Source organism: Canis lupus, chromosome 34 (genome assembly GCF_003254725.2).
Source record: "Canis lupus dingo isolate Sandy chromosome 34, ASM325472v2, whole genome shotgun sequence".
In the NCBI taxonomy this organism is placed as follows: Eukaryota; Metazoa; Chordata; class Mammalia; order Carnivora; family Canidae; genus Canis; species Canis lupus.
In genome coordinates, this window is record NC_064276.1 from 24,576,876 (window position 1) to 24,587,241 (window position 10,366).

General features: G+C 49.3%; 1 protein-coding gene across 2 annotated transcripts in view; it reads right to left on the reverse strand.

Moving 5' to 3' along the window:
• Window positions 1–8,070, reverse strand: part of MB21D2 (Mab-21 domain containing 2) — a 108,613-nt gene extending 100,543 nt beyond the window's left edge. The window contains exon 1 of one of the 2 annotated variants that reach the window (XM_025425371.3): window positions 7,800–8,070. In XM_025425371.3, the coding sequence (XP_025281156.3) occupies window positions 7,800–8,010 (211 nt within the window). In that variant the 5' untranslated portion in view covers window positions 8,011–8,070. The remainder of the gene's footprint in view (window positions 1–7,799) is intronic. The other variant, XM_025425372.3, reaches the window with a different exon arrangement.
• Between the last annotated feature and the right edge of the window lie 2,296 nt (window positions 8,071–10,366).

Genomic DNA, 10,366 nt, shown 5'->3' on the forward strand with positions numbered 1-10,366 from the left:
CCTACACAACCCTTCTCAGAGGCCTGCCAGAGAATAATACCAAACACATCAAATGTGGACATGTATTATAACCAATAAAGCACTGCACAAAGATAACTTATTATTACTGATGGCAAACAATAGTAGTTTATAAAAAGAATTGCTTGAATTCAGATTCCAGAGTAGGCATCTGGAAACCTGGGGGTTGACTGACAGGCATATGAAACGCCTTCGTGGAAAAGATGACTCACGCCCTCTGCGTTTGGTAAAGCCCCAAAGGTGGAACTTCCATGCAGGAGTTCCATGTGGACCCCGAGTGGGGAAGAAAAGCCAGTGTCTACAGAAAAGGGGACATTCCCACAACGCACTGTTTGTTGCTCTGGGTCAAAAAGCTACGGCAAATAGATGGCACATTTCTTAAATTGCCCTACGATAAGTCTCACGGTTATTATTCTTGGAATCTAGAAAAAAAAACTCCCCTACCAAGTAAAAAGATCAGATCAAAGATTTTCTTGACTCCAGCAAGGACGATGTAACATGGCTTTCCAGAAGGGAAAATTCTGAGAGACAATGTCAGAAGGTGCTCACTCCTTAAACTGAGGCTGAAATAAGCTTCAGGCTGAGTGAATCAATCACTTAACACTCTGTGAGCACCTACTGTGTACCTGACCCCAGAGTGCTGCAAAGATAAATAAGCCTTGGATTCTTCAACCTAGCATGGGAAAGAATGTGCTAAGGGCTATAAAAGGGGGACCAGGTGTTAGGAGAACACAGGCAAGTTAAGTTTTTTTTTCTCCTTGGAGAGCCAGAGGAAAGCTTCATGAATCAAGTGGCATTGGAGCTGGAAGAGGCAAACGAAGCCAAGGTAAGATGTTATTGCTTAGAAGCTGAAACTCTTAACTGTCTCTGTGACACAGATTATCTTGACAGGCTGGTGAAACCCATGGAATAATGCAAATAAAAAAATAGTATATGAGGATGAAAATGATAAAAAAAATCACACAGGAATTTAAAGAAAATCAATATTAAAGCAAAAACATACATTTAAAAAGTAAATTTGTGATTGAATGCATGTGATTCTTCACTACTTCATGACATGAAATCTAGCCTAAGAGAGACACTATCATTTCAAAGCAGCAATAAACAATTTGAGATATCTGCAACAATTATAACGTGAAATGAAACTGATTTCTTTTGGCAAGAAAAGGAAAAAACATAGGTACTACTAATACTACTGTGATTTACTCTACCTACTTTTATAATGGAAGAAAAAGGCTATATTCCAGTTAGGGATTAATCAAAATAAAGCTGTAATTTTTCTCATTCAAGTTCACACACTCCATGTTATTATCTGCATGGACCCAGGTTAAGAAATCCTCACAGAGAAAAGAGTCCAAGCTAAGGAAGGAAGTGAGAAGTAGGGGTAGTACTCTGTGACCATCCAGAACTTGCAAAGACACAGCAAGGAGAAGGCCCTGGAAGGCGGATAAAACCCTCAGGAGCCAACAACATCAAGGTTCAGCACCCCCAATTATCAAATCACAGAATGTGCTCTAAGTTCTTGAACAGTATCTACTTCTGGAATAAAAGATGAAAGAAAGAAGCTGGAAGAACATTTGTCCAAGGGCTTTAGATTATAACTCCTTTTTCTAAAGTGTGGTAGATGACAACATATTGATAAATTTACCAAGAGAAACCATGTATCTATATGATGTAAAACTGTGTGCCTGTAAGTATGAGTGGGTATAAGTGTGTGTGTAAACACAGATGTCTAGGAAAAGCGCACGTCAAAATATTAATAGTGATCCGAATTGGGGAATGAATTTGCTTTATTCTTTGTAGTTTCTATATTTGGAAAGTGGGCAAAAAGAGGCTCCAAGGAGACTTATTCCCGGCAACGCATATCCCGCACAGCTCAAAACAGAGCTGGTACTAGAATTCAGACATGTCCTTCAACTGTACTGCACAAAAGTTTTCAGATTCAGAATTGAATGCATCTGAACACACGAGGTGGTTTTAACTATTAACCCCAGCTTACATATCCCAGAAACTGAGGCACACAATCAAAGTGACTTGCCCAAAGTCACACAGCAAATAACTGCAAGTAGGAACCAGAATCCAGGTCTCCTGACAGCAGGGTACACTTCCCCATTGGTACACTTGGGAAGTTCCTGAATTTTTCACTGTTTTTTTTTTTCCCCCAACAGTTACCATAACAATTAGATGATACAATGATGTAAAGCCCTATGACAACCTCTGGTGCAGGGTGATTACTTGCTTCATCTCAGTCGCCTCCCTGCCTCTGTTCCAGGTGGAAGGACTCCATTTCCAAGAACTAGCAGGCATATCTACCCATTCGGCTCAACGGCCTGGTCCTAGCCTCCATGCCAACTGGGATCATATTCATTGTGCATAGGAGCAGTGCTGTTATGGGAAATGCATGGCATTAGGCCCAACACAGGACAGGATTGCAGAGTGCTGAGCAGTTTGGGGAGCTCCAAGGATTCTGTTTCAATAGGTCTGAAAGGGCACCAGAGATTCCAAATTGTTTCCAAAAAAAAAGAAAAGAAAGAAAAAAGAAAAGAAAAGAAAAGAAAAGAAAAGAAAAGAAAAGAAAAGAAAAGAAAAGAAAAAAGCTGCAGGAGAGTCTAAAGAGCTAATTCAATGACAAGTTCTCAGTTTGACAAGAGAGAATCTAATATTTCCGTGTAAGCAAAAGAGGCCCAGTCTAATCACGAGCAATGCATTATCCCGTGGGCAGCAGAACGCCCAGAATCATCAACAGTTCTAGGGCTCTTCTGTCAAGGACAAAGGTCAGCGATGCCCAGTACCACGGAAGGAGAACCCAAACTAGCAGCAAAAATAAATATTCAGAGGGATCTCCCCGCCCTATATGTGTAATACTTTCAATGCTAGGGTAGACGTCAAATACAATCTTGCCTATTATTATCCAGATACAGTAGGTTAGTGACTAGAACTCTAAGGAACTTACCAAGACTTGGAGGCCCATGAGGCAATGACCGAATAAATGCCCTCAATAAATACTGCTGGATAAATACATTACAAGGACAATGTCATTCAAACACTGGAAAAAAAGACCAGGCTTCAAAATGGTCTGTTCTCAAGACACAGAAAGTGCCTAAAAATATAGTAGGTCTGGAAGCACACAGAAGCACCACACTGCAGGATTTTGAGGTGGCTACAACATATTTATGTTTCGAAAAGGACGCAAGAGCCAGCAAACTACCTTGGGTAGTGGTTGTGGGCAAAGGAGAAGAGGCAGGGCCTCCAAGAGCCTGTATGAATTTCTCAAAGTTCCTGCTCACTGTGCTATCCTCGGGACCCTGCATGTTATTTGGCAAACAGTCTAACATTCAGCAAGTATTTGCTGAATGCAAAGGTATAAGAATACTTATCTTCACAAAGTTTTCGGAAGAAAATTACATAAATTAATGGATTTATGCAAAGTGGCTAACACGAGCACCCACGTATAAAATGAGCGTAACAAATGGCAGTGCAAGTTAACAGTCAGTCGTGCCTTCTACATACAGCCAGAGCCTATATAACGTGTTCTCCTAGGCCACCTCGAATTGTACTCCCTAGTTCTTTCTGATACCAACCTGCAGAAATAATCCCAGGCTAAGCTCACTAGATTTTCTAATGTCCGTTTCTTTAAATAAATAATGAAATCATGTATACATTCCTTTTCAGTTTACAAAATTACCCATGTTTAACAGATGAAAAAACTAAGACCACTCAGCTAGCAAAGAGGCAGACTAGGACTGGAATTACAGATTTCCACATCGTATTACAATGACCAATTGCTCAACCAGAAATTCAAATAAGTGATTTTTTTTATGGAATAAAATACTGGAACTCAGACTGTTCCAGAAATCAGCTCCCATGCTGCTTGGATCACTCTAACGCTGACAGCTGAAATCAGGAACAAAATCCTGGAAGGAGAGGTAGCAATGTTTTAAGCTATGTTTTTATCCTCTGTACTTTTTTTTTTTTTTTTAAGATTTTATTTAGTTACTTATGAGAGACATAGAGAGAGAGGGGCAGAGACACAGGCAGAGGGAAAAGCAGGCTCCATGTAGGGAGCCGGACGTGGGACTCGATCCCGGGAATCCCGCATCACGCCCTGAGCTGAAGGCAGGTGCTCGACCACTGAACCACTCAGGCGGCCTGCTGTCCTCTGGACTTAATGCATTTATTCTTAATAGGTTCTCTAGGAGGAAAGGAGGAACATGTCTTAGAGGCAGGGTGTTGTGAGTTTGAGCAACATCTGTACCATTTTTTTAGCCTGAGGACCTGGATGGGTCTTAAGCCCAGTAAATTTCAGTATCTTCATCTGCGTAATGGGAAAGCAATACCTACTCCTAAGACCATGTGAAGTTCCTGGCACTGAGAAGGCAATCAGCAGATGAGAGCTGTCCTAATAACTATCGCCCTGCTATCTACCATTCTGACTGTAGGGTGAGTGACTGCTTGTCTCCTTCCTGGCTTCTAGAGCTTCTGCATAGCCCCTGTTCTGCATCTGTTGAATGGGGACACAGCTAGTCTCCATCCAACCTCGCCAGGGAATGAAGATAACAAAAGAGTTGGCAGAGACATTATGCAAATACCAAATATTATTAAAACATTAATGAACTCTGGCAATTTCCCTGAATTTTGATAAATGGTGTTTATTATGCACTGCCAGCCTCTCACACAATCTGGGCTCTCAAATATTAACTAGATAATAACAGCAATCAGTCTCCTAAAAGACCAAGGTGTAAAGAAATAAAGAGTGAGTCTAGAGGTTTCTAGCCAACATCTGCCTCAAAGGAATCAGAATCTCTGTACAAACACAGAATGTCAGGACAGATCACAAAGGCCACGGTGACCACCAACAGGTTCAGACCAACCCCACACAGCCTATTACGAGCCCTGCTTTGACAGGACAGTAGACTTTCTTGGTGCTGACAGGTCACTGATAATGACCACTGTCTACCACCACTTTATGCACTTCTGCATAAAGTTGCCTCCAGAGTAGACAATACAAAAAGGGCAGGGGGGGAAGGCGGCGCTTGGGTCCAGACTAACAATTTTATAGAGTGTTTGGTTCCCCCACCCCAGCTGCCTCAAAACTGAGGTAGTAGTATCCACAGCTCCATTAAAGGGGCTTGCACCAGATTCCTCTACGATTTCACTGTGTGAGGAGATAATGTTTTTAAGCCGCTGACAATCCTCAGGTACACACAAGCTCAGTTAGAGGCAGAACAAAGCCAAGACGAGTTGCGGCCCCCCTCCCACAAAAAAAAAACTCCCAGAAATGAGGGCCTGGTGCCACCCCAGTGACACCTTAACAAGCTGAGGGTCATTAAGACACCTCATTTACATATTCATGAAAGACTCAAGGCTGTGGCAAGTGAAACAAAGTGCACAAAAAGAGATTTTGTTTTTTAAGCCAAGCGAAAATCCGCTTTAGAAAAAAGTAAATCCACACGGGGACCCTGGCTGTCGCCAAACCTTCACTTGTCTAGAGCCGCCAGCATCTCATTAAAGGGAAGCAGGGAACTCACAAATGAATGCAGCACCACACACAGGCAAGCGCATTTTGCCATCTGCCTTCTAGTGTCCAGAGGGGCAAAAGGCTTAAATGACACTCTCCTGAATTTTCTCTCCTGCAGGTGGATGTATCAAATTCCCAGGGGAGCAAGAAAGACTTCTCTTGCAAGGTCAACGGGATAAAAGGGAATAGAAGGGAATTCAGCTTACCTGTCAACAAAATGCCTCTGGTGGCATTAAACACGCGTATAGATGAAGCACCCTGGGATAACTCACCCTTCCTATGTGGGTGAAGGTTTTGCTAAATCAGTGTCTCAGCCGTGGGGTTAGCATGGTAGTTCCTAATGAGGTGCAGTATTTAAACTTACCCCTACCTTTTTCTGTTCCCCCCTCCCTTTTTCTGTTCCATGATTATCCAGAGTGATGGTCACCCAGCACCTTTCTCTAGAAAACCAACAAAGCAGGAGACATCAGAACTGATGTGGGGGCTGTAACAACACAATGGCAGACTTCCATTATTTATGTCAGAGAAAGGCCATGATTAAGCTACTGAAATCACTGCCCTGAGCCTTCTCTGTGCATCCCCACCCTCCTGACAATCACTGTGCTCGCTTCCAGATTTGGAAGCTCACTCCCACCAGGTTAGCGAGTTGTTTTAAAAAAAAAAAAAAAGAAAGAAAAAAACATCGAATTCATCTGAACAGCTGAATAGCCGAGTATCTCAATAGAGAGCTTTTCAACCCCATACAAAATTCAGGACACACTTGGGCAGTGTGGAGCCAAAGGTAAAAAAAAAAAAAAAAAAAAAAAATGCAGCCCCAAGTTTTCACATACTTTCTCCAACTTCCCAAAGCATTACTATAAGCGGGCCCCACACGTTCAATCCGTATCACCCCCGACTTGGACCTTAGGCTTCGGGGAGGAAGAACAGCGAGGGCGAAGAAGGCACCTTATGATAGAACCAGCAACGACAAACAGCCGGCTGAAATCCGAGTAAAGGGGGTAGCAGGAAGGCAAAAAAAAAAAAAAAAAATCTGTCTCCCTCTGGGGTCAGAGCCCTTGTTCAATAAAATTTTCCAGGACTTGGAAAACCGGCTGAGGATGTAGAGGGCTCCGAGCCCCGTAGCAGGGCAGCCCTACCCCAGAACCCCAGGTCTGCGCGGCGCCAAGGGCCAGGCCACGACCGCAGCCCTAGGGTCGCCGGGGTGCGGCCGCAGGCTACGTGGGAGGGGGGCTCCCGGGGCGCACGCTCGGCCTGCACCCCGGCGCCAGCATCCAACGACAGGGCGCTGGAGGAGGCATGGTGTCCAGGTGGGCTACATTATTTACCTTTACGCACACCTGACAATCTCGTTGAAGGACCTGTGGGTGCCGGGCTTGGAGGTGGGGGGTGGGAGTGGCGGCGTCATTCTCTCCCCTCCCTCCCCCCGACGTGCCCGGGGGGCTCGAGACTCGGGGCGCTCGGCCGGGGCCGGGGCCGGGGCACGGACCGCACACAGAGGAGGGGCCCGGCGCTTCTGGGGTCCGCGCTCCGAGCCGGGTCCTCTTCCAGCTGGGGGGGAGGACTCGCGAGCTCCGCCGGCGCCCCGGGGCGGCGCAGGAAAGGCTCCCGAGCGCTTCACAGGGGAGGTCGATTTGCAAAATCAAAGTTGCAGGAACTCCGGGCGCCCGGCCTGGCCGCCGGAGCGGGTTGCTAAGGGAACACCCAACAAGTTTGGCCGCCGGGGGGCTCGGCGTGACGGCGCGGCCGGACCGCGGGCGCAACTTGCCGCCCGGGCGCCGAGCCAGAGCCGCGAGCGGACGGTCCGCGCGCCCCGGGCTCAGCACGGGACCCCGAGCCTCGGCGCGGGAAGGCGCAGGTCCCAGCCTCCGGGGCCGCATCCCGCGTCGCCAGGCGCCCCGGGGCCACCTGGACCTCGCCGCTCCCAGGGGCTGCCCTCCCACGGCGAGGTGCTCCGCCGCCCGCGCCGCACCTGCCCGCGAGCCCCGGGCCGCCGAGGCAGTAACAAAAGAGCCAGCGAACGGGGGCCGCGGCGGGGAGGGAGGGGGGCAGACCCGGGGGCCCGGCGCGAAGTCCATAAGGACGGGGGAGCTCGGCTTGCAGCGGAGACAGGGGAGGGAGGCGGAACGGGGATGGCTGTGCCCCAGGCGCCGGCTCCGGGAAGGGAATCACGGAGGGAGGAGAGCGCGGGGCGGGGGCCGGGTTCTGCACCCCGCTTCCCTTCACTCGCGCGCACACACGCACGCCTCCCCCTTTTCCTCCTTACCCAGCATGGAAAAGATGAAATCCTTGGCCGTGTGGATCTCCAGCGCTCTCTGGTCGTCGTATTCCCGCTGGTCGTGCTTGGCGAATTCTTGGATGAGTTTGTTCAATTCCTCCACCCGAGCTCCCGACCTGAAATCCAGCTCCGGGAACGCCGGCTTGTTGTTGCAGCCCAGGGAGGCTGCCTTGCTGGCGGTGGGAGCCGCCATCTTCATGCAAAACGCGCCGAGGAGCAGCTCGGCGGCGGCGGCGGCACCCACCCCGCCCCCCCGCGCGCCCCCCGGGCCTCCGCCCCGCGCCCGCTCGCCGCCCGCCCGCCGCGGCCCCCGCCCCGCCCCGCCCCGCCCCGCCCCGCCCCCGCCCGGCCCGGCCCGGCCCGGCCCGGCCCGGCCCGGCCCGCGGGCAGGCGGGCGTCTGCGCGGCCGGTGCCGGCTCGCTGCGCTCCGGGCGTCCCGGCTCGGCCAGCGGCTCTCCGCGGCGGGGTGCGCGGGTGACCCCGGCCGCCCTCCCCGCGGCCCCGCGCGGCGCCGAGGCTGCAGGTGCCCGCCCTCCGCGCGCCCTCCCCGCGCCCCCCGCGCCCCCCCCCGCGCCCCCGGCCTCGCCGCCGCCGCCGGCCCGAGCCTCCCGCGAGCGAGCGCGGAAAGTGAAGTGGAAACAATGTGAAATTCACCAGCTCCGAAATCAACAAGCGGCCGGCCCCGGGCTCACCGAGCCAGCACCGGCGTCCCCATTTAAAGGGACAGCGCACCCAGTGGAAGGAGAGAGAAATAAATGACAGAGGTCTGCGCGCCTGTGCCACTTGCCAATCCGCACCGGGGCCGACGTGCGAGTTGTGGACGTAGCCTCTCTCCACCCCCACCCCTTGAGGGCAGGGCTTGCCAAGCTCATTCAGGAGAGGGGGAGTCTTCCTCTGTCTGATTTTAAGGGCGGTGTTTGGAGCGAGGACATCGCCACGGGATGTGGCATCTCCATCGCAGTAACTCCAACGAGCCTGGAGATGGTGAAGGAACCTGCCCTAAGGAATATGAAACCAATCAATCCTCTGCCCTCTTCTGCATTGATTGCCAAACACGATAGAACTAAGCATATATAAAAAAAAAAAAAAAAAAAGAGTGCCCACCACGTGCCATATAGCCACTGCGGCACCCCTATCTTTTTGCCCTAGGAAAAATTAATTTTCCTAGACAACACCTTACTCGACTTCACACAAAATGAGCCAACGTGGCACAGCCTGCTCTAATCTAAAGACAGGACAACTAAAGGGAGGGGGCGCAGAATGCACTGCCCCAGGTTCCAATGAACGTTGAATGTCGGAGGTGAGACTTTTCATTCAACAAATACCATCTGAGCTCCCACCATTTCTTTGGCAGCATCTGGTGGGCAGTGATAAAGCGGAGGAGGAGTTCTTACACTGCGGTCATACTTACTCCACAGGGCAGGTTCCATCTCAGTCCTGGTCCTTTTGGACAGAGTAGGATCTCCCAGATGCTTTTAGTGTTTATGAGGTTTCTGGGGCAAACACTTGGAAGGCCTATTGGTTCTTAGAAACCAGGTATCTTCCTAATTCTCTAAAATCCATCTCTTCTCTATTCCATAGTCTCTGATTCTGATAGGAGCTTTTTCATTTTTCTGACAAGTTCCCACTGCCAAGAATACAAACTGTTTTTTCGTCCAGGTTCTTTTCCCCATAAAAATGGAGATGGCAATCCCTACCTCAGAGGCTGTTTTAATGATTACATGAGATAAAGTGGGTCACGCATTTAGTGCAATGCCTGACATTATAAGTAATTAATTGTTAGCTGCTGCTACTGTTGTTATAAACGTAATCCTTTCCCTTCTCCAACCTGTTCTCCATATTGTTGCTGCAGTGATGGTTGCAAAACGGATCTGGCCACTGATACTGCCTTGGAGTTTCTCTTCCCTCCTTGCTCTTCTCTCAACTTATTACCAAAGCCAATTCCATGCCTCGCTCCCCCCGCCCCCCCCCCACACACCCCAACAAAGTCTTCCCCAATCCCTCCCTAACCTGGTGGCAAAGTTCCTCCCTTAGACCCTCCACTGTTTCCTGCAGAAATAATCAGGTGGCACTGATGAATTTCGACCTTGCTTTATCATTGTTAATGCAAGTTTCAAACCATGAGATTCTTCAGGATAAGGACTACATCATATCCGAAGTCATATTTCCCATGGCATTTAGCCCTGTAGGAAGGTCCTCAGAGTTTATTGAATCAAGTAACAAGTGAAGAACTTTGGCAGAATTGGTTAATTTCTTTTGCTTTTGGTTTCCTTCTCCTCGAAACCAGCTTTCTTGCCCACTCCATATTAAAGAGGATGCATGCCCAAATAAATGCTGGCTTTTGCAGGTCTGCTATGCTACCCTGACTTCTCAGCTGAGAGGGTTATTACCATTACCTGGGTAGTGGTATAAGCTATGTGAGTGATTGGAACTCCAACATAAATCGATGCACTCCCATCTGTCAGTGCCTCTCTCATGATCAATGGTAGGCATCTGTGGGACAGCTGGCTGAGGCACAGCCACCCCATGGATCCATGGATCGGAAAGATCCTAGT